At 24.5% G+C, this 26908-nt stretch overlaps 1 protein-coding gene across 3 annotated transcripts in view; it reads left to right on the forward strand.

The window, feature by feature from the left end:
* Nucleotides 1-26908, forward strand: part of LOC124427357 (band 4.1-like protein 3) — an 83047-nt gene that overhangs the window by 21198 nt on the left and 34941 nt on the right. For all 3 annotated transcript variants that reach the window (XM_046970191.1, XM_046970192.1, XM_046970193.1), the window contains exons 2-4: nt 7719-7823; nt 21444-21486; nt 25979-26155. In XM_046970191.1, coding sequence (XP_046826147.1) covers nt 7719-7823; nt 21444-21486; nt 25979-26155 — 325 coding nt within the window. The remainder of the gene's footprint in view (nt 1-7718; nt 7824-21443; nt 21487-25978; nt 26156-26908) is intronic.

Genomic DNA, 26908 nt, shown 5'->3' on the forward strand with positions numbered 1-26908 from the left:
GAACACCCTGTATATATTCTTCCATACATACGTAACTGTAAGAAAGAGCCTCGCTAAAAAAAAAAAAGGAATACGTTACTTTCAAGCCAAGACGCCAACATAAGGGATGCTGAATTTGGCACGATCGAAGTATATTTTGAAGTTACGCGAAAGTTTGTTCGAAGCTATTGTATTGAAGTCGATAAGCAATATTAAAAGGAAATATTTTCAATACAATTTATATCTTAATTAAATAATATAATATATAATTATTATATGAGGATTATATATAGTATAATAATTTCTATACAATTTCAATATTATATAAGTTTATTTAATATTATATAAAATTCTTTCTTTTTTGATTGAAATAAATTTCATAGATTTAATAAAGATTTTATATATATATATATATATATATATATATATATATATATATATCTTTTTTTATATAATGTATATAATATTTATATAGATCTTTGTGAAAATTAAAAAAAATATATATGTAACAAGATTTTTTTTTTTTTGATTGAAACAAAACATTGTTTTGAGCTTTATGAATATCATCAACGTGTTTATATATTTATCTATGTGTGTATATACATATATAAGTTTGTTACATTTTGACTGCATTTATTAATAAAGAGTTTATATAACAAGCGAAAGTTATACATAATGTATACGTACATGCATGCATGTATCAGACATATCGAACATGGTCTTTCGATAACTTCCGAAAATAAAACGGGAACGTTTGAAGGAGCAAAGGTTATCGTTTTTCGCGGTTTCTTCGATCATTCAATTTTATCGTTAGTGTGTAAAGCTTTGAAAGAGCTTTTTACCTTCACTCAACCGTAATTACATCAAAAGAAAATTAATTTTGGACTGTGATATTATTTGGATTCAAAAAAAAAAAGAAAAAAAAGGAAGAAAAAAGAAAATTCACTATAGAAATTTTCTCGTTTTTCTTTCTCTTTTCTTTTTTTTTTTTTTAATTATTATTATTATCATCGACAAATGAAAAATAAACTGAGATTTTTACATACTTTTTCCTTCTGGTCTTCATTCGCGTAGAAGAAAATTATTTGTCACCCTGATGTGAGTTCAATTAAAGAAAAAAAGAAAAAAAGAAAAAAAAAAAGATAAATTTTTATCAATGGAAAATTAAATTTTCCTTCTGTTATTAATAATTTAAGAAAAGAATTAATACGAAAAATAGATTTAAATAGTTGAAACAATAAATATATTTCAATCAAATATATTTACGAATTAGATAGAAACTAAAAGATATCAAAACATGTTGAATCATAAAATTCATTCAGATATTATTAAATAGATAGATAAATGGAGATATAGATTGATTTAGAATCTATAGAAGATAAATCAAGTGTAAGTAGAATAACAATGACAAGCAGATGAAGCTGAATTACAAAGTGAAATACGAGAATAAAATTTCTAGCTGGTGTTTTGGGCCAAACAGGCGCCAATAGGACTACGATTGTGAATCTTCTATGAAAATCAATATTATCACATTTTTCGACTCAAACAATGCAATAATTCATTTAATTATTCAACAGGATGCAAAAAAATTAAAAAAAAAAGAAAAAAGAAACAAAAAATAAAAAAACAAAGGAAAGGATTTTTATTCGAACTGAAATATTTATTGCAATACATGTGCGTTCGAAAGTACAGTAAAATAATTTAAGCAATGGAAATCGATGAGATGACAAAAGAAATTTATCTGAACAATTATTTGATATAAGAACATCTCAGAACTTATTCATTTTTATTTGAAATTTAATGGATAATAACATAATCTATTTAATTGTTATCGACAGGAAATAAAGAAAATTTAATAAGATGAGAAAAAAAATTTTCTAATTGTCGACACAAATTTATACAACGCTATAACTCTTCTAATAACAGGAAAACATTATTAAAAAGGTTTACGAAGTTTTAATCATTCATGTCCTTGTTATAATAGTATAATCTCAGAGACATAGATATATATATATATATATATATATACATATGTGTATGTATAAATATATAATATACTATCCATGCATGCATATGTTTGTCTTGATACATCGACAATGTATAATTACTATCGTGTAATAATTACCTTCGTGCTTTGTTTCGTGCTAAGTGGTAGCAGTAATACTGTCATCTGTGACACAAAGGTCATGGTTAAGAAATAGAGAGAGAGAGAGAGAGAGAGAGAGAGAGAGAGAGAGAGAGAGAGAGATATATATGCAGATAGAATATAATGGGAAGCAAGAACTTACAATTTATTACATTTACGTAATAATCACCGAGTGTTCAAGGCACAATATTTAATCGTTCATTATCTTTTTATTTTTCTTTTTTATTTATAAATGATAGTACAAGGACATAATGTTTTAATAAGTATGTACATATATAAGCACGTATGTATGTATACAAATATATATATATATATATATATATATATATATATATATATATATATATATATTTATATTCTTTTTTTTCTACGAATTGAATTTCTATGAATTACATTCTAAATAAAAAAAAAATATTAGAGTATAGTAATTTGTAAGGTATTTTGAAAAGAAAAAAAAAAGTGTCCAAGGATTCAAGCTAGTGTAATAATGCTATATATAGTTATTTTGAGTAAAGTTAGAAAAAAATAGAAGGAAATTAGATGAAATTAAAGGAAAAAGATAAATTGTTCAACTACATACTTACGATCATATTTTTTTCTCAAATGCATACGCACATACATGATTGCATATATATATATATATATATATATATATCTATATATTATAGATATACATCTATATGTATATATATTGCATCTAGAAGTTAAATTTGCGTGTTCGGAAAGATTAAAGGTATACCAGCACCTAACACTTCACCTTCCCCCTCCCTTTTTCCTTATATTCTGTAGCTTTGACTCCTGGAGTCTCTCTAAACGAGCTCGTTTCCGGATACGATCCTTCGTTGTAGGGTGAAACGTGCCATGTCGTGGCTTGTTTTCCAAAGTTCAAGTCTCGAAGTAACATTTAGCTTAGCATAAATGTCGTCGTTCGTGTGTAGGCGTTCGATTAATCGTCTTCTGTACTTTCTCACGACGGTACTTTATGTCTTTACTATTACTTGTAACTTGTAACTTGTATAATGAAGTACTATAATGTAAAAATTTATATATATATATATTTTTTTTCTTTCTGTAAGTCTCATTTTCATATTTCTCGTCACAGGTTTTTAAAAATTGTGTACAATTTTTTCTTATCGTCATATTATTATTATTATTTCTCTTTTTTTTTTTTTACTGATCATTAAAGAATTAATTTATGTTAATTTCGAGTATTATTGCTTTTTATTGCTCTCTTTTTTCCGTTTTATTTTTTTCTTACCCATTATCTTCAAGAAGCAAAGAAAACAAAGATTATATAATATCTATCAATGTTCATACAGTATATAATTGTTTTTCTTTTTCTTTATTTTCTTTCTCTTTTATTTTATTTTTAATATTTCATTATATATTTACATTATATATCTACTGCATTGAATTTATATAACAATTTTCCTACCATTTTCACATAATCTTACTTCGTGAACTTATATGTCATCATTGAGTTATAACGATAACATATCGAGCAGATATTTTTTTTTTTTTTAAAGATATCTACATTATTTTTCCTTATTCGTACTGTAATAATATATAGGCTTGAAATATATGGGTATGAAAGTATTGAATACAAAATTTCAAGTAAAAGAGAAATAAAAAATATTAATAGTTCCGATTCGAACGAAGAATCAATATTATTCGCTGAACGTCTTGACGATTCGTTTAAATATCATTGATAAAGATATTGAATAATTCCATAATTTCTTATCGAAGAAGAAAGAAAATACCTTTGATATGAAATAAATTTCTTGAAGAAACTGTATCATATAGAAATAATTTAAAATATTATAAATAATATAACTGGATAATTTTATTATTATCAATATAACAAAATTAGAAATTATATTTTTAATAATATTAATATATACATATAATATATATATATATATATATATATATATATATATATATATATATATCTTTTTCTTGCATAAAGCTTGTAGAAGGAATATAAAAGACAAGATCATGACGTCTTACCAAACGGCTCGAATTGGCATTCTTCCAAAGTGATATATTATCAATGGTATTCCTTCTTAGAGTCTTACGAATTACCCCTTTTTAGATAACACCACTACGCCACGCTATCTTGCTCTTGGCAATTAGGAAATCCGATTTTCGTGACTTTGATCCTATCGTCTGTTCTACTCGACTCACTATATCACCATTTTTTTTTCGCTTTAATCCCACTTAAGGAATGAGCTACGAAAATTCGTTTCAAATCTACATATTTTCAATGTCGGCCATCTTTTTTCTTTATCGTTCCGTCATATTATTTTACCAGAGTACTATATATAAGTTAGGAAGAAATATACTGACATGTGATATTAAGTTTTGAATAAATTATAATTACAAGGTTAAAGAAAAAGGAAAAAAAAAAAGAAAAAAAAAGATTAAACGTTATCAAAGATTAACAGAAAAAAAAAGAACGAAAAAGAATCATCTTGTTTCTCTTAGATTCATCGAGATTATTATTATTATTACTCTTTTGTAATTTAATTTTCTTACTTATCGAAAAATATAAACAATGTTATATAATGTAAAACTATTAAACAATTATTCTTTAATTAATAAATGAATTAATAATTTATTTATTAATTTTGTAATATTCAATTGAAAAGAAAATGATCTTTTCTTTTATTTCTCAATGTTGTATCTTATTAAAAGTACGAGGTCCATACACACGCACATATATTCAATTCTTTATACACATATATTGTTCTGTATATATGTATATATATATATATATATATATATATATATGGATTTTTCGTCATTATTATATTTCTTCGATTCATTGATAAATCATTTTACAAATCCCGAAGTAAATATAAATTAAAATCTTTAAAATTATGTTTAATTATTCATAAATATCGAATAATTCATTTATGTATATTTTATCTCTCTCTCTCTCTCTCTCTCTCTCTCTATATATATATATATATATATATATATATATGTATATATATATATATTATTTTTATAGAGAATATTATTCAAAATTAATGTACAAAATTTAGCTTGGATCGTAGCAATCAATGAAAATGAAAATAACGAATTAAAGATAACTTTTCAATATGTGTTGAAGTAATAAATATAATTTTATCTTTTTTTTTCGCATTTCATTTATTAGAAATGATTTCATGTTCTTAAAAATGTTATTTTTCAAAATGAGTATAAATAATTTTCACAATAATTTTCACAATAATTTCAAATCTACTTTATAAGTAGAATAATAAATAATTTTTTCAAATAAATTTCGTTCATACTTTTATCTAACATTTCGTTCTACTTCGTAACGAAAAAAGAAAATCAGTTAATTTTTTTTTGTTTAATTTCTAATTTTATTGTTTTCATAAAATTTGTCGAAATAACCTGTTACGTAAGGATTAGATTTTCCATCAATCTTTATCAATCTTATAAGAATTCTTTCGAGTCGTTCAAGCGAGAAGATGTTAGCTTAGCCGTAGTTCGAAGTCCGTATATCAAAGTCTGATCGTTGCTAAAAGTGTTAGCATTTTTCTAGCAAACGGTAAGAAAGAAGAGATACATAGATAGATAGATACGGATAGATAAAGAGAGAGAGAGAGAGAGAGAGAGAGAGATTGAGAGAGAGAGAGAGAGAGAGAGAGAGAGAGAGAGAGATTGGAAGAGGGCGAAAGGGAGGATAAAAGAGAGGTAAGGAGGTAGAGAGGAGAGTTTGTACGAGAACCCATGTTAGTTCGTTCGATGGAGACTACCGAGTTAGAAATATTGCTAGAGCTTTTCAAATCTTGATTTATGATCTTACGTTTCATCGTCGAATTGGTCTTTGCCATTTTATCAACGTGTTATGTTAGTCCTCAGAGAAAGGAAACTTTGAAGGAAAAAAATGCTGACTCGAATGCTTCCAAACGTACAATCATTTTCTCTGTTTCGGTTAACTTCGATTTAATTTGTTATATTTATTTTTTTTTCTTTTTTTTTTTTTTTTTTAATAACTTCACTAAGTAAAAAAAACAAATTTTTATAAACAACGAGTTACGTGTAACATCCGTTTGCAATATAATTATTTGTTTAATTCGTTCATAACTAATTTTGTTTTACTTTCTTTCTGATTTTTTTAATACCTTACTTGTGAATTGATATCTACGTAGTTTAATTTCATTGCAATTAAATACGATTTTATTATAAAATCGGGTTATCATTTTGTTGCGTTCAATATTAAAATGGAGTTTTTTCGAAGGAGGGAGAGAGAGAGAGAGAAAGATAGTAAAAGAAAAAAAGAGAGAGATAGTAAAAGAAAGAGAGAGAGAGAGAGAGAGGGGAATAGTTTAACTCGATTCGTAAGCGAAATATTTCTTTCTGTTATCAAACTTCCTGTCTCGTGTCGCTTACTGCATAACATTGCAATAATATATCACGCAAAATATAAACCAATCTGGGAGCTATGAATCTTACTTATTAATGTTTTTTTTTCTCTCTCTCTCTCTCTTTTTTTCTTTTTTTCTTTTTTGTATGATAAAATTCATATTTGCAATTATTGAAAATGTGTATACGTATATCATAATATTCTATAAACAAATTTTTCTTTTCTTTTTTTATTGTAATGTAAAACTTAAGTTTAAGTATAAGTATTATTGATACTTATATATATATATATATATATATATATATATATATATATATATATATATATATATATATAGATGATTCTGATACGAAGTGATTATTAATTCTCTGTTGAATTAATGAAATAAGACGGAGATATATGAACGTTACGAATGCTTAAATTGTATTTAGTATTTTATTACTATTATTATTATTATTATTATTATTATTATTATTATTATTATTATTATTATTATTTATTATTATTATTGGTATCGTTATATTTACAATTTCTTGATTATTTATGAAATTATTTGACGATTAATTCTCGATATAATTTTAAATTTAAAAGAGTTCTTCAATTTGACTTGATAATATAGCAGGCGCTTTTTTCTTTCTTTTTTTTTTTAAATTTCTATAAATAAATCATAAAAATTTTTGAAGGGTGTACTTCATTACAAAAGTTTCATTAGAACGTAATAATTGATGCACAGAAAAAATAAGAAATGTGTATGAGTATTAAAAGAAAAATTTTTATCGCGATCAGATGACATTTCGATATAGCTTCGGTGTTCGATCGTTTAAAGGTCGACATTCTCTTGGGAATTGGAAATTCGAGGAAAAGCCTTTGAAATACGAGTTATAACTTGTATATATATACATATATACATATATACATATATATATATATACATGTATATTATGTATATGTGTATATATATGCTCGAGTTATATTTCTAAAAGTGTTTAAGGTATGTATTATATATGTTTTCGATCATGGTCCCTTGTGATATTTCTTTTGAACATTGTTGACCTGTAAAACACTTGAACAAGTATATATGCTATTTTCAAACAAAAAGAAAAAAAAAGAAGAAAAAAAAAGAAGAAAAAAAAAAGAAGAAAAAAAAAAGAAGAATAAAAAAAGGCACAAAAATTTTAACTAATTGTTTTACAATATTTTATTTTGTTACAGCCTCAACACAAAGGAATGTACATTCTCGAATATGTCTGCAAGCAACTCAACATTTTGGAAACGGACTATTTCGGACTTCGTTACGTTGATCATTGTAGACAAAGAGTGAGTATTATTTATATATATAATAAACATATGTTAATATTATGAGAAAATTATATCGAATTATATATAGCAGCTTCGAGAGTATTAGAATTAGAAGTTACATTAAATGCTAGCGATTGGATTTTTGGAAGAATTTTTTTTTTTTTTTTAATCACAGTTACGTACTTATGAAAAGAAAACATTTAATATCTATCTCTATTTCTATCTTTGTCATTCTTAATGAAAAATAATATTTCATTAAAAAATTTGTAATAAAAAAAAACAAAAGGAAGTCATAAAAGAGTTCTCGTTGTTTCGAAAGATTCTACAGAATGAATAAAAACCATGAAATGATTTAAAAACCTTTGTTGATTTGTTAAATCTCTATGAGATAATACTTTTTGTCGTGTTTAAAACAATAATTATAAAATAATAGTATGTGCGTTTAATTTTAACGTTTAAAATTTTTTATAAGGATATTAAATATCATTTTTATGGCGAGAAAATGAAATAAAATTGAAAAGTACGGATATGTACATGTAAGTATATTACTTAAAAAAAAAAAGTTACATAAAAGTAATATAGCGTTAATGATGATTAATTTATTTGTAAATGATTGCATGTAAAATGGAAAAGACTTGACAAATGTTCGAACAATGAATTAACGGCCGAACTTTTCGTCTCGTGCTTCGTTCGTCGATCGATTTTTATTGTATTTATTTTATTTATTTTTTTATCTCATTATCCTTCTTTTGATTCTTGCTTTTTTTTTCGAATAGCTTTGCAAAATCTATAATAGGAATTAAGTAACTAATTATATAAAGAATTAATTAAATTATTCTCATGATTTCTAGTCGATCTCTTCAAAAAATTAATTTATTGTTGTCTAAATAATAAATAAATAAATTTTGTGCTATCATTTTCGTATTAATACATTCAATATAATAATATCTGTTTCCAAATAAATGAGGCATTAAAATAAATATATTTTATTTCATTTCATTTTTATTTCATTTTATTTTATTTTAAATAAAATGTTTTATAAGTTGATGAATTTTTTAATACTTTTTTTTTTATTTTATATTAATTTTTAATTAGCTTATAGATAAAAGAATGGTTATATTAAATATTTTTGTGATAATTAGATTGTACCGAATATATAGGTACATAAGCACAGCATGGACTTTAAAAATAAACGAAATTAATTTATGATTCATTAATAAATAATAAAGACGAAAGGGGAGGGAGAGAGAGAGAGAGAGAGAGAGAGAGAGAGAGAGACAGAGAAAAAAAGAGGGAAGAATTGTAGGTAACGCAATTTCGTTTATTTCGTAAATCTATAAAAAAGTCAAACGGATTCAAACGATTTTCAATTTTCTGGTAACGAAATGCATGTTCCATGATTGATTCACGCTGTAAAAAGTAATTTTAATTCAATTATTCCCTATTGGCACATATGGTCCGCTTTACAAAATTGTTTTCAGAATTATGCTTTAGTATTTTTCGTAATGTAATTCGAATTAATTGAGTCAATGATTGAAATAGGATTTAAATATATTAGAATCGCATGCGCAACGTTTGATTCGATTGACAAGTTGTTAAAAAAACAAAAAAAACAAAAAAATGGAAAATAAAAGAAAGAGAGGGAAAAATCTTTAAACAAAAAATCATATAATTCTCGTAATATAAAACTATCATGAACGTAATAAATATAAGTAACGAATGATATCTCTCACAACGACAACAACAAAAACAACAACAACAATAATAATAATAATAATAATAATAATAATAATAATAATAATAATAATAATAATAATAACAATAATAATAATAATAATAATAACAATAATAATAATAATAACAATAATAATAATAATAATAATAATAATAATAATAATAATAATAATAATAATAACAATAATAATAATAATAAAAAAGAAGAAAAAAATAGATTGTATTATTTTAAAGAAGTCGTGCTGAAAAAAGAAGAAAAAAAAGAATAAAAACCCATTAGCTCGAGTTCGATAAAAAATAGTTTTCGAGAAAACGAAAAGGTCAATAATTTTTGTTTTAAATGTATTATCAATCGGAAATTGTTATGTCGATGTATGAAAGAGAATTATTCTTAGTTTCTAGTACGCTAGATATATAGAGAAATTCAAGAGAGAGAGAGAGAGAGAGAGAGAGAGAGAGAGAGAGAGAGAGAGAGAGGGAGAGAGAGTGACAGAGAGGAAAGGAAAGAGATTTAATACAGTAGTTTTAACTTGTAACATTTCGAGTGAAAATAATCTTAAAATTAATTATTCGAATTCTTATTTCGCTACTTAATTTCCTTAGGAATTCTAACACCAGAGTATTCTAACACCAGGTGACGTTCCAATTTAAATATCTTACCCGTTTAGAGATAAAAAAAAGAGATAGATGTAGGTATAGATAAGGCAAGCAAGAGAAAGAAAGATAGATAAGTGGACTAAGCATGTACGAACCGAAATATATATATATATATATATATATATAGAGAGAGAGAGAGAGAGAGAGAGAGAGTGAGAGAGAGAACATATTTTATATATAGAGAGAAAGAGAGTGAGCATATTTTTATATATATATATATATATATATATATATATATATATATATATAGAGAGAGAACATATTTTATATATAGAGAGAAAGAGAGTGAGCATATTTTTTTTATTTTTTTCATCTCCATAATCATTAAATTCGCGTCGCCGAAACTCTATCGTAATCGTTATTCTTAGGTCATCGATGTAATTCTGGTATTGTTTAAAAATAGAAACCATAGAGGTAGGGAGCCTTGACGAAATATCGTTCTATTCATCGCATTATATATATCTGTGGACGTTTATTTACCAATACAGTATGAATCACGAAAAACAGAACACCAAAATATCTTCGTTGATTTTTGTGAATACTGAAAGTGAGGATAACATTGGGATTGTATTGCTCAGTAGTATGTTTTCTTTGTATGTATGTATTATATTTATGAATCAATCTATGTAAATGAATTCATAATTTTACATCATTGATCATTGATCATTCTTCAATTTCTTAATTATTATTGCAAGTAAGTAAGGAAAGTATAAAAAAATGAATAATAGTTTACATAGAAAAATCTAATATAAATAATTCTAAACATCTGACAAAATTAATTTATTTTTTAATAGTTTCTTACATGCACATTTATATGTATATACATATATTATCTAGAGAGAGAGAGAGAGAGAGATTGACATAAATAAAAATTTTTATTCTTTCACTTAATTAATTTATCAAAACGTATTTAAAATTATTCCAAAACTTGTTGAATCATTAAAGAATTAATTTAAAATATTTATTCAAAGAACGAAACCCTGGAAAAATTTTTCATTATGCTACTATATTATTCGAGCTTGCGCAAACTCATTTCGTAGTAATATTTATATGACTATTCGTGAAGAAGTTGTTTGAAGTTGTAGCTAGTACGAAGCTTCTGATATAATTTTCTATACGTACCTATGTATGCAGGTACATATGTACATATATACTGAAGTGCGCTATAGAAAATTTGAATGTTTTTGTAACTTGAGAAAACTCGAAGTAAGATATTTTTGTATATTTTATATTTTTCTTTCCTTCCTCTTCTTTTTCTTTTTTTTTGGTTCACTCTATACATATTTAGATACAAAACTATTTACATTAAAAGAAATTGGCAGCTTTCCATTAAAATATATTTATATACACGTATATACTTAAATATATAGAGTGAATGTAAATAATAGAGAAATAAAGGATTATAAACAAAATGTACATATGTGCATTTATATAATATTATATGATATTATTCAATAATTTATTAAATATATATTCGATTATTTAATTATATATATATATATATATATATATATATATATATATATATTAATATTAATAATTAATTAATCAATACGAGACAATGTATAACTAAAATAATAATAAAATAAGATAAATTAATTAATTAATAAATGATAAAAGAAATTGGTTGATAGAAGTGAAGTTGATGAATGAACTTTTGTATGGATTGTCGTTTTATACAAGCTATATAATTAAATTTATAAATAATTTAGAATGTATTTTTTATATATTGGTTTGTTTTAATGTCATTAATTATCTAAGTGTTAAACATGTCATAAAAAAACTGTATTATCTAATATTAAAAAAAAAGAAATATGTATATATATATATATATATATATATATATATATATATATCTTGGTATTTTTATTAATATAATTAAATAATTAAATCTGCATTTTCTCTCTCTCTTTCTCTCTCTCTTTGTACCAATTATCAATTACCACTTATTATAATGTCATTAATTATTTAATTAGTACATATGCGAGACGATTAATAAAAGAAACAACTAAAAATAAATAAATAAATAAATAAATAAATAAATAATGAGAGACATTAAAATGATAGGTAAATTTTGATGAAGAAAAACATTTTCCCCTTAAATTCAGAGCACGCAATTTTCGTTTCGTTTTGTAAAAAAAAAAAAAAAAAAAAAAGAAAGAAAAGGAAGGGAAAAAGAAATAGTAAAGGAAGATTGAGAAGTAGAGATCGGAAGATGAATGGCGTGCTTTACACTTGTGGGCCAGGGTCCCTTGAAATTTTGATGTGCGGTCAGTATGCATCTAGTAACTTCATACGCTCGAAACACTCGAGGGTTCTCAAAAAGAAAAATCTTGCAAAGACGACGATGATGACGACGACGTAGACGTGAAAAAAACGAGAGAAGTCTACCATCTTCTTCTCCTTTCCTATCTGTGTATCTTATTTCCATTCTGAATACAAAAAAAGAACTGCTTTGCGATTAGACCGAAGCTTAGAAGTCACTCTAAAATTTAATTAATAGCTGCAATATTAAAACGTAGTATCGCACTTTGGTCTGTTATTTTTTCTAATCTTCTAAATTATAATCTTTTGTTATTTCGATTTCTTTGTAGATTTCAAAGTAGCACTGATTTAAAGTAGTTGAAAAATAAGAAAAAATAGAAAAGAGATGAAAGGAGAGAGAATTTTTTAAATAAACCTATGTATTTTTATCATTGTTTGTTTTGTAACAATTTAAATGATAGAAAATGTTTGAAAAATGTTTGCTGGTTTTTCTTCTTTTTCTTTTTTTTTCTTTCTTTTTTTTTTAGACAAAGTTACGAATCTTTAAAATTTTCATTATTTACTAGTCTCACGATATATAAGACAGTACGTATAATGAATGAAAAATATTCATAGTATATATAATATTTAAAGATTTAATAATAAGATTAAAAAGCTTTGTTATGTTACAAAGCGATTTTCATGAATGAATTAATCTATAATATTAACTATCATGCATGATATATTTTATATTTTATCAAGAAAAAAAAAGAATAGAAAGAAAATGCTTTTTGAATGAATAATAAATTAAGAAAAAAAAAAAAAAATGAAAAATCTGAAACAAATCTAAAATATGATGAAGATATTTTCATACACACGCACACACGCACACACGCAAACACACATCACATATGTTAAAATAATATTAATAAGTATTACGTAGGTACATCACCAAAGAAAAATAAAAGAGGAATGCTAAATCTACAATTACATTTTTAAATATTTGTTGAATAATATTGATTGGATATGTGAATGAATAAAATAAAAAATGCAGAATGACCTTGGCTGGTCTACGTAATTGTAGAGTGTCATTTTAATAATTTCTAACAACAAAAGAATACTATATGTTACATCAATGATATACTATTGAAATTTAGGGTTAAATGCCAATGCAAAGAATTGAATTAATTATCAATAATTTATCCGGCTAGTACGATACCATGTCTTTAACTCTTTGAATTTACCTTGAACTTGAAATGATCGAATCGTTTGAATACAATCGATTTATGACTCCACATTTTCTATTCGTTCTTATTTATTTATTTTCTTTTAATTTGCGAATAATTATAAATGTCGACCTTTAGGTATCTCTTGTTAATTATTTTTTTTTCGTTTGAATTTCTTTTTTCTTCTTCTTTTTTGTTGTTTTTGTTTACCACTTATTAAATTTAAAAATTTTCTAATTGTTCGTTCAGTACTTTTCTTTCTCATTGTGCTCGCAAATACAAGCAATAAAAGGATAAATAAGAAAATGTGTTTTCTTTTTTAATGAGGTGGAAAAAAAAGAAAGAAAAAGAGAAAAATAATAAATAAATATAACTTGTGAAAAAGTCAATGGAATTGATGAGACATATACACATATGAGTACAACAAATAAATGAATAGATAGGTAGAAAAAAAAAAAATATTAAAATTTTTAAAAATTGAACTTTTGATTGAAATGCACAGTATAAAAGGACAGAAAGAAATGGATAATGGAAAATGGAAAATAAAAGTAAATATTTACGATAAATATTCTTGATTTAATTCGTAAAATATCGATATAATTTATACGCATACACACATACATTAAGTGTCAGTATAGTCTATCACATTTTCTTTGAATTTTCTCGGAAAGGGAACGATGAATCCAATTCAGATATTCATACTAGCGCGCTACTTCGCTGATAATTAATTGCTACGTCCTACTAATTGCAAAGCTCCTTATCTCTTCTTCGAAAGAGGATGTCGGTTCGTTAGTAGACGTTACTTGAAATTCAATCGTCGAGAGAGAAAATAAAAAAGAGAATATTTATTATTTAAGACAAAGATTTTTCACTATGATTTCTCATTTTAGTATTATTATATTAATTTTTTAAATCGATTCTCCAATAATTATTATTAATATCAATAATAATAATAATTTTAAATAATTATTTTCGTTAATTTATTTAAATTATTATCACAATACAATTGTATATTGTATTTTATTTTTTGTATATAGTTCAATTGAATAATTATTAATATCATTAATTATCATTTCATTCTGTTGTAACACTAATTAATAATTATTTTTATTAATTATTAATATTAATGTTCTATATGGTTATATAATTAATACAATATTTTTTATATATCACATTTCATCGATTAGTGTTATTAACTTATAATTATATATATATATATATACTTAATTTTATTTTAATCTAAGTTAATTTTTAATATAATGATTAATATTATAAAAATATCATTTATAATTTTCAATTAATATTAATGAATAATTATTATTAAATTAAACTAAATAAAAAAAAAATATATATATGTATATAAAATAAAGTAAAATTTAAAAAAAAAAAAACTGAAATTATTAATACCAATAAATAATGATTAAATAAAAACAAATTCGTTATTCGATTTATATGGAAACATATAAAATATGACGATGTGAAAAGAAGTTGGAAAAAGTAGTAAAAATTTCGAGAAGGACGAATAATCGAAAGGAACGAAGTTCATGTTGGTTGGAAAAGTTTTGATGATTTGACGATCGCTAAATCGTGCTTCGTTACTTTTCATGCAGGAGCCCACTTCTTGCGAGTCGATTCATAATAATCCTTAAAGATTCTTTAAGAGTTAGCACACACGTACATACACACATAGTGTCTCATAGAATCAAGAAAGTTTTATCATTTGTGGTACTTTTATCCAAGAGGAGGAAAAACTCTTCTTGCCTTCTTTCTTTTATCTCTCTCTCTCTCTCTCTCTCCCCCTTTTTCTCTCTTTCGTTAGTCTGTTCAAGAGTACGCTTTAAGACTCGGAAAAAAATCAATATTGTCAGCCTAGACATCCGCAGACATTCGTCACCTTCTTAAAGATTAATCTCACTGCACTCTTGATACGTGTACTGGATCACATCCTCTCTCTCTCCCTCTCTCTTTCTCTCTCTCTCTCTCTCTCTCTCTCTCTCTCTCTCTATCTTTCTCTCTTTGTCTATCTTTCTTTTTACCTCTTTCCCTTGTTCAGTATATATTCAAAGTAATCTCGAGTATCATCTTTATCCTACATTTTGTTGACAAATCAATTTTTATCTATTATATATTATATTATATTATCAGTTCATTTCGTTTGAAAATTTTTTATTAGTTATGTCATTTGATTCGTATTTGTATTGTCAGGAAATTAAAAAAGGTTTAAAAGAAACATCGTTGACTCGTATACATTTTTTTTCTTTTCTTTTTCTTTCTTTTCTTTTTCTTTCTTTTCTTTCCTTTTATTTTTTATTTCAATATTAAAATTTTCGAAAGGGTTCATTGGAAATAAATGTTTTCTCTTTTTTTTTTTTCTTTTTTTCTTTTCTATATATAGATATACATAAATTACTGTATTTTTATTCATATTGATGTCCTGAAAAGAGAACGACACGAATATTTTAAGATAAATTAAATTTTTATTTCGTTCCTTCATTTTTTATTTCAACATGAGAGAATTATTTTGGAAAAAATATTTTTTTTCCATTAAATCGTATACTTTATTCATATTCGTGTTCTAAATAAATTGCTAATATTTTAGACATTTATTAATATTTATTTCGTTTTTTTTCCATTAGTTATTTCAATAATTTTTCTGATGTTCATCGGATAAAAATGTTTATTCATTTATTAACATTATTTTATTAGATAGTAATATTAATAGTACTATAATATTATATACATATATATTATTTCTATTCTCTTTTTCTTTTATTAAATGGACTTATTACAGAAATGATAAAGAAAACTCTTGTTAACATCTCGTAACGAATGAGGAAATGATTGTATTGATTTTGTATCTTTTTATTTCCGACATTTCTATTGGTTTAATCGATGAAAAAGTGAATCAATGTTTTTCTTTCGAAAAATTATAACACATACGATTAATGCGATAATCCTTTAATGTTCATACTTCCTTCTTTGTTTTTTTTTTTTTTTTTTTTTATATTATTATAAAAAAGAAAAATGTATTATACTAGCTCTATTAAGGTAAATTAATTAATTAATAATATAACGATATTTTTTTTTTCTTTTCTTTTTTTCTTTCTTCTTTTTTTTTGGAAATTATTAAGGAGAAAGGTATTAGGTGTTAAATAAATATGAATGAAAAAATTATATTTATTTATTATTAAAAAATTAAAATAAAATTAATTTATTGTTTAATTTATATTGCAATGATTTAATTATATGAATTTTTTAATATATTATATTTCTGCAAAAATATACGTATATATATATATATATATATATATATATATATATATATATATGTAAGATTGAATTGTAATTGCTATATATAATATTTTTTAATTATTAATCAAAATGATCTTATTGTTATCTTAAATTCTTAAATTCGATAATCCGTATCTCGTTCGTATTCGAAATAGATAAGAAAACAGAAACAAGAAAGTTCTACGTTCGCACAGTTCTGAATTTGACATAGAATTTCAAAGGCGGAAACCATGAATACTCGAGGTTGCCATCTCATGGTCGAGGAAATTATAACGGAATTTGCAAACCACAAAGCAAAACCTTTTGTTACTGAGCTTTCAACGTAACTGATGTTTACAGTTTCTCAATTTTATATAAATCCAACTGTTTTTATTGCTACAACTAACGAAAATTTATTTTCTTCCTTTCTAAATCAGCTATTATTTTGAAAAGTAATATAATAGTTTAATTTAAGAATAATAATTGAAAAGAAAATTGAATTATAAAAGTAATTGCTCTTTTATCTTATTATATATATATATATATATATATATATATATATATATATATATATGTATATATATATGTATATATATATATATTTTATTATATTCTATATTTTATTATTATTATTATTATTATTTAAAAAGGAATTGAAACAAAATTTAATTAAAAATAGCTCTGTTAGTTTATTTATCTTTTCATTATGTTTTATTATATTACACATGTATATATTTTATTATAAAATATAATCTCTATAGATATTATATTCAAATATATCATATATATTTATTTATAAATAATATTAAATTCACATACAGACAAACAATGAATAAAATTCGTTTCCATGTAAAGAGAAATTTTTTTTTATTGAATAACTTTTTTTATTTCTCTCTCTCTATCGATAAAAAGGGAGAGAGAGAGAGAGAGAGAGAGAGAGAGAGAGAAAGAGAGAGAGAGAGAGAGAGAGAGAGAGTCGAGATTGGAAATCTATTCAGAATACGTCGGCATATTTTTAATAAAACTGGTGAAGTCTATTTTTGGAAAGATAGTTCGATTCGGCAATATTCGACGGAATAGAACTACCGAGAAGAGTGGAGGAGATGAAAGAGTCAGTTACGTTATTAACAGAGCCTGTTGTGATATATATCAAAGTTGAACATTATCGAGAAACAACCTAGATCATAGTGAAACATTTTTAATAGAAACTTCTTCAACTTCAAAATGTTTTATTTTCCTTTCTATTTCTTCCAATTTTTTTGGAGAATAGTAGCTTCGAAAAATAATTTTTAACCATCAAATTTGATTTGCAAAATTTACAAAACTTATTAATATTTAATATAGTTTAATAAATAATCATAAGATTATTTATTAAATTGTTATAATACAAATTATTGATTTATAAAATTATAGTTATATTATAAATCAATAGCAATCTAGAATTTTTGTTGGTCAAAATAAAATGAATCTTGTATGTAAGAATTTGTTTATAGAAATTGTTAATTAATTATAAATAATGTGCTGAAACAATTGAGAAAATTGTACTCTTTAAAATGGTGTTCGATTCAAGTTTCTATGACTTTTAGTTCCGGAGATATTCCCATGTCTCTAAACGTAACTATTAATAATCTAAAAATTGTTTATTCAATAAAAAATTAATCCGTTTATTAATTACTTATTAATTTATCGTAATTTTATAAATCACTCGCAATGTGAATTTTTTGTTGGCAAAATAAGACGAATTTAATTCTTATGAATTTGTTTATAGAAATTGTTTATAACAAATAGTTAATTAATTATAAACAATAGATCAAAAAATAGAGAAACATCTGCCCTTTAAAATGGTACCTGCATCATGTTTTTACGATTTTTAGTTTCGGAGATATTCTCATGTAAATGGAAGACATTACGTTAACAATTACCTACATAATCTCATTCAATTAGCTCGGTGACATACTAACCCATATAAATTCCAAGAATTTACTCGGTCTTACTACTACTACTACTAGTACTACTACTACTATTACTATTACTATGAACAGCTGTACCATGCGAATTATGAATGGAAATCTTTCGAAAGCGATATTTTCGAAACGGAATGTCGTAGAGACTTGAAACCAACACCATTTCCAAGATTAATTTATTCTTTATTTATTTAAATATTGCAATAATATTGTTATAATAAAATCGATTTTGTTAATAACTTTTTTAAATTTACTTTTTTTTTCTTTTTCCAATAAAGATATAACTATTACAAAATTATTTATAAAATTATTTATTGTAAATGTACAATTTTTATTTTGTTTATTTATTAATATTACTTTGTTTTACTTTATTTTATTATTAATAGAAGATCTTTTGATAGTCGATAATATACATACGAAATAGAAAGATTAAAAATTCGATAGATTTTTTGTTTTCTTAATGAGGACTTTGCTCTTATCCTATGCTTACTTTGCACTTGTCCTTGCGATAACTCTGTTCTAACTCTATTCTAACACTGCTTTAACATTACATCGTTATTATACGTAAGCGCAGGTCTTCCAGTCTATGTACTCTTGATGAGTTAATAATTATAAAGAACATGTGATGTATAAGTTTCTTCGAAAATTAGATAAATTTATAATTGAAAGGTAATACACACATACAGACACATATACACATACTCACATACGCATACACATTCTGTTATTTCTAGATACGATACTTAAACTGTGTCTTATTAGTTCTGACTGTGTTAATAAACATTAAGTATTGGACATTCTTTACGTTTTAAGGGCATAACAAGAGACATAATTCGGCGTCGTGCATTTTTTAAGCTTTTCAAATAATCATTTATGCATTGATTAAATTAATTCATGATATATAAGAAAAATAAATCTCGAAAGAAAATTTTTCTTAGACATACCAAAATTTTTATTTATTATCGATAAAAAAAATTGGTTAAATGATAAGAATTAAAATGAAGGAGGTCAAACATTTATTTTGATGTTTATCTACATTTATTTTCGATGTGCCTGCTTCTTATGGCGGTCTATCAGAATAATTGTCCGTTAACATGCAACAGTACACTTAATAGCAAATTATTGTCGAAAATGTACCGTGTATACTGCACATAAAAGAAGGGCCGATATTATATTATTTTGTATACTTCGCTTAATAGATAAGGAAAATTAATGCTTTTCATAAAGCAAAATGTTTTCATGATTATTCGCATTAAAAATCTATTATTATAATAGTTTTACGATAGAAAAATAATGAAAGAAATTTAATCACGTAAAATGAAAATTATCTATATATAAAAAGAAAAAAAAAGAAAAAAAAAGAAAAGAAAATATAAAATTATTAATAATAATTCAATTATTGAATTTAAAATTTGTAATATCGATCGAATTTTCAATATAACGCAAAATGTCTAGGGTATAGTTGGTCAGATATAGTTAATGATATCCTCAGACGTCCTTTGTGAGGGCGCAATCCCTCGAGACGAAGTTAGATCGATCGCGTTAACAGAACTCGTGGTCGTACTGTCTCGAGTACTCTCCATAATCGCACCATTTACTTCGTATCCTTTGGTTTCTATCATTCTTCAATGAGAGTACTTCGACAACAATTCGATCTAATTAATCGGCTTAAATATAATAAATATTTCAGACTTATATACTATCAAACTTTATCACAATTTTCCGAAATTAATTTAAATATTATGTTAACTAACTATTTTATTTATATTTAAGTAACAAATATATATATATATTAATGAAATATAAATAATACAATATATTTATATACATATATAAAATTTTATATATAAATTATATAAATTAATAATAATATATAAAATATTATAACCATTTAGAAATTAACGAATGTATACATATACATATAAGAATTATGACAGATTCAAAATGTTAAATTAGTTAAATTTTATAAATGAAAAAATTTAATGTAAAATATTTATATAAATGTACAATATTGTATATAATGAAAGTTCATCTTCAATTGAATTGGAAGTCGATTTAGTTGTCTCAATTAACACGCTCAAGTGTTTTCTATTTATTGCTTTTCGCATTAAACGCGAAAGCATCTCGGTAAGATCTCATTTAACGGATGGCTCGGGTACTCATCAGGCTGGCGTTCACCATTCGTGTCAATGCGCGAGAATTGCTTTGCGCCTCGAAAGATCCCAACAGCGTGGAATAAATAATCATGTTTGCGAGACAATCTTGGAAATGGTCGATCGATGTACTTATATATATTTCTACGTGCATAAGTACTTATAGTATTCTAAATAGTATACTATAATATATATATATATATATATATAAAATGTAGATTTTACCATATTATACCATATGAATAGTATATAGATTAGTATATTATGCTATATTATTATATAACGAATATTTACATATTATATATAATCTGTCAGCACTATTAGATAATTAGATAAATTATTACATATAATTAGATAAATTATTCATTCTAATTATACTATAATTTTCAGCATTGGCTGGATCTGGGGAAAACAGCGATCAAACAGGTGAAAGGTTGGTACTAATATTAAATTTATTATTCCATTTTAACTAAAATTAATCGATCGATCGAAGAGACATAGATATATTCTATAGATATTTTCTTCTTATTGTCAGTACAAATAAGTAATATATGAGTTTTAATTTATAAATAGCTCTCTCTCTCTCTCTCTCTCTCTCTCTCTTTTCTCTCTCTTGTTTGTCATATGGAACACATATCAGACAAAAATTTGCGTTCGTTGAAAAAATATTGAATTTTGTGATAACAATTAAAAATGTAAAAAATAAAAAGACAAAAGATAACGATCATAATAATAAAAAATTAAAAAAGAAAAAGTAGGTTAGTCGTAATCACGCTGTTATTGTTATTGTTGTTATCGTTGTTTGAAAGATATGAAGGAAACAACTGTGCGATGACCGAGAGTTCGATCGCTAAGTCGAGACACTCTGTCTCTCTCCTTATATATAACCAATTACGTTGGGTCGATGTCTCAAATGAAAGTTTTAGATGGGTACGACCCTGTACACACAGATTTTTACTTTATTTTTCACGATCGTTTCTAGACCCACAAATTATGTCGAATGAATAAAAACATCGATTATTTCACAAATTTTAAATATCGATCTCAAAAATTTTTTTTTTTATCGAATTATAATAATCTCTACGTATCTGTGTTGAACGGTATCTTCAATATCTTATTATTAAATTAGAATACGAACTATGATTTATAAACTGTTCTTGTTTAATCCAATTAGAAATTAGATTTTTGAAAATTGTTTATTTATTTATTTATTCTTCTTTATAAAATTAATTGAAACAAAAATGTACATATTCATAAAGGATAATAAATGTATAATAAATGTTTTTACATTATTAACAACAATAAGTTTAATTAGGATACTTAAACGTTTATTATTCTTTTTATACAAGTAGAGAAATATTTTGTCGACTGTTTTTTTTTTCTTTTTTCTCTAATTAAAATACTAATATTTCTCTTTGTTTCTGAACAAAGAATTTGTCCTTTTAATCAGAAATCTTTTTTTTTTCGAGAAAGATTGATTTTTCTTTTTTTTTTTCTTTTAATCAAGATATCGGAACATTTGTTATTATTTTTACGCCAAATTAAAAGTATCGTTAAGAAATGAAAAATTATTATTATGTTTTTTTTTCTTTCTTTTTCCATTTCTCTAATTAAAATTGTCCTATGGAACACTAGAGAAATATTCTTAGACTTTCAATAGTTGTTAAGAGATTTGAGTATTCCTATTTAAATGTCCCACATGCGAATCTTTCATGTTCATCGAAGTGTAAACGTTTTTCAAATTGCAGGTAGTCTATTGGATATCTAGTATATATGTAGGTACATAAAATACATAAGTTGACTGATCGAAATGTAAGAATTTTGTAAAACATGACATAGAGTTCAAATTTCAAATAAATTTTCCAAAAAGAATGATTCCACGTAGAAAACGTAAAAATTTAAAAAGAGAGAGAAAGAGTATGAGAGAGAGAGAGAGAGAGAGAGAGAGAGAGAGAAACAGAGAGATAGCGAGAAAAAGAGAGAGAAAAAGAAAGAGAGAAAGAGAGAGATAATTGTTCAATTTTTATGTAAATAAATTTAATTTTCATTAATAAAAAATTATCATAATTTATCATTTAAACATTTTGTTTCTCTTTTTTTCACTCTCTCTCTCTCTCTCTCTCTCTCTCTTTCTCTCTCTTTTTCTCTCTTTCTCTCTCTTGATGAAAGCAATTGTGTATTTTTATGTTAAAAGGCAGTTAATTACTCTTTACTTTTTCTTCTTTCCTTTAATTGAAAATAATTGTTTCATTATTGTACACACTATCGGGACATAATGAAAAAAGTTTTTTGATATTTTATTGTTTGTAATTATTTGTAAAAAATTTGATTCTTTCCTTGATATTATTTATATTTTTTTAATTAGAAATATTTGAAATCACGTAGGAAATATTAGTCAGTCCTAGATCGGAGTATATGTATGCAAATATTGTAACAGCGATGGCGAACCCGTGAACTCATGAGAAAAGTTTGTTACATCGTGAATTTTCAAAAAGTTTAACTAAAGTTGTGTTAATTGAAAAAGAAAAAAAGAGGATATCTTAAAATCATTCATTAAATTAATAGAATATATTGTCATTTATTTAGATTTTCTTTTCTAATAAAAATCTAAATATGTATGAATAATTGAATTATCTACACATATATGTGTCTGTTCGTGTGTGTGTGTGTATGTGGCAAAATTATCATTTGAAAAGTATTTTCGTGTTAATTTTAACTTCGAAATAAAATCACATTATTTAATTTTCTTTTGTTTTTTTTTTTTTTTTAACACGAACAATGTTTCATAGTTCGGTCAAATCGATGAAAAGCATTATGTTTATGACAGAGCTATATAATTTATTTACATGAATAGATCCTATCGATATAATAGAAAGAATTTCAAGAAAATTTTGTAAATATACACTCGGTAGTATCTTAAGAGGATTTCCGAGAAACGTGTATGTTTACACAAAGTTATACAAACAAGGTCGAGGTAACTTCAAGACAGTCGTTAGTCAGCAGCCATAAGGAACAGTCACGTTTTTCCTTTACCTTTTATGTAGTTGCGTGTATTTCTTACAGATCTAATATTTTTGCATATTATTGGATTTATTAGGGATATTTTAGTCAATTATTTTTACGATTAATTATTCGAATATTGTTAAAGGATATATTATTATAATTTGCGATAATTAATTAAGGATATATTATTATAATTTTTTTGCTATATAAACGATACTTATGTACATACATACGTACGAATTATATACTTCGTTTCGTTCGTTATTTTAACAAAAATGAGAATTATTAATGGAGAGATAATAGATTATTATTTTTCGTAACTTTTCGTAATTTTGACGAAAATTCATTGTCTCTTGCAATAAGTAGTACATGAAGAATTTTGAAACTTGTGAAAGAACGGAAAAATTATTGAAAATGATTCGTCGGCCAAGAGAGAAAAAAGAGAAAAAAGAAAAAAAGAGAAGGGAAGATGGTTGAATTCGAATGATAGAATAAGAATAAAGTTTGAATATTTATCATTTGAGATTTTTGGCTCGCGTTTATTTCTTGGCCAGGTCCAGGTACGAAAACCTTTTCTATTCTTTCTATCATGAATTTGTTTGTTTTTATTGCGTCGTTACGATTTTAGAAAAAACGTTCACGCAATTTTATTTATTACACGCTCGTAATTTTTACTCGAACATTCGTATTACTCGATTTATGAGGTAATGTAATTGCTTTTTTTCCTCCTTTCTCTTTTTCTCTTTTTTTTATTTATTTTTAAACGCATACCATGTTTTTCACAGCGTGGTCGAATCGTTGAAGAGCGTAACGCGTGTTAGTTTTGCATTTGTAGCATATATTAAATGAAGAGACGTTTTTATTGATATGGTGAATGTTTCTTTTTTTTTGGGTTTTTTTTTTTTTTTTTTTTTTTTTTTAGAAATGATTAAAAATAAAAATATTAAATCTATTGGTTTGGTCTGAATAATATCGTTTAAGTTAATTTTTCGAGAGCCTTGATTGATAACTTCTCAACGTTGATTATTTCTTCGAAGTAGAGAGAATGAAATATAAGAAATAAAATTAATGGACGTCTAATATTGAATGTCAAGAAAATAATAGAAACGTAGTACGTGTAATAGTACATGTAATATGTATAGTTTAAATGTCATAAGAGAATCAATGATCTTATCATTCAGAAATGTTCGTTTGCATTTATTTATATACATACGTATTATACATACGTACATAGCTATATCGAGTATTGTAACGTGATATTTAAATGATATTATTTACATCATTAATTAAATTAATGATATGATTGATTTAACAATTATATGTGTAGCTATCAATTTACGTCGAATATATTACAAAATTATTTTTATATCTTATCATTTTCTTTCTTTTTTGTTATTATCGATCGATTAAAAAATGAAGTATTTTTATATTAATTGTTTTTTTTTCTTGTTTGTATTTTTGAAATCATTCAATTCGAATAATCGACCGAGGACTGGTCAAATAAAAGAATTTTGTTTTCTTTGATTTTGATCCACCGATTAAACAAAATTCTTTATCACCGACACACACACACACACACACACACATATATATATACCTGTTTTTTTTTAAAACATACATTTTTTAAAACGCATATGTCCTGTTCTTTTCTTTTTCTTCTTTTTTAATTATTCGATTCAAATATTTGACCCAAGACTAGTAAATAATAAAATATCTTTAATAAAATTTCTTTTTTCTTTGATTATGATCCACCGATAAAACAAAGTTCGCCATCACTGATACATATACATATGTATATATACATATGTGTTATTTAGCTTTAGCTCGAATCGTAGTATAAAATAATATTCGGTCAAGTAAGCATGTGGATATGTATTTTGAATCAGTAGCGTCCGGCTTCTCTCATCGTGACTATGTTCCAGACATGGACCCGATTTTGTTTAGCTTTCGCGTGAAATTCTATCCACCCGATCCTCTGCGGCTGAAAGAAGAGATTACGAAGTATCAGGTATACCAGCAACTGAAGAGGGACCTTCTTCATGGCCGATTGTACTGCAGTCCTGGTGAAGCTGCATTATTAGCAGCATGTATAGTCCAAAGTGAGTTATATTATATATTTAACAAACTCATCTCTTCTGTTACCTCTCATGATTATAATACAACGTATTGTACTTAACTTATTCAATAATTGATAATGGATAGATAAGTAGTTTATAACGATTAAATCTGATTGATTAAATATCATGTTTTTATTAATGAATGAAACTCATTCATGATCAATATTACTTAAAATAGACATTGATCAAATGAATAAACATAAATACTTTATATGGTATACTTTTTGCAAATTGATATATAAAATACTTTTTTTTTCTTTTCTTTTTATAAATAGGTTAATCTGTTCAAGTATTAATTATGATTAAAATATAGTCTAACTTTATTTTTTTATTTTCTAAATCTGTTTATATTTGTATATAAAATAAATGGATCAGATAATTATTCAGGTATATTAACTCTGATCAATGTTAATTAACTTTGATAACTTAATGAAAATCTATGACATATTTTCTTTCTTTTTTCGTATTTGTTAAATTTATACACAAAATATTACTTCATTATAAATGATATAACACGTTCAAGTATTATCAAACCAACGTTATTTAATTTTTATATTAATCAAATAAAAATTAATGTTTCATTTTTTTACGTTCTTGATATACGAGAAAAATCATTTTTACAAATAATTCAAATTATCCATGTATTAACTTTGATTAATGTTACTTATATAACTTTATACTTCATTTTATAAATATTTTAATACACAAAATATTTTCCCATGAATATATAAAGAT

The sequence above is a fragment of the Vespa crabro genome, chromosome 10 (assembly GCF_910589235.1).
Source record: "Vespa crabro chromosome 10, iyVesCrab1.2, whole genome shotgun sequence".
NCBI classification, from domain to species: domain Eukaryota; kingdom Metazoa; phylum Arthropoda; class Insecta; order Hymenoptera; family Vespidae; genus Vespa; species Vespa crabro.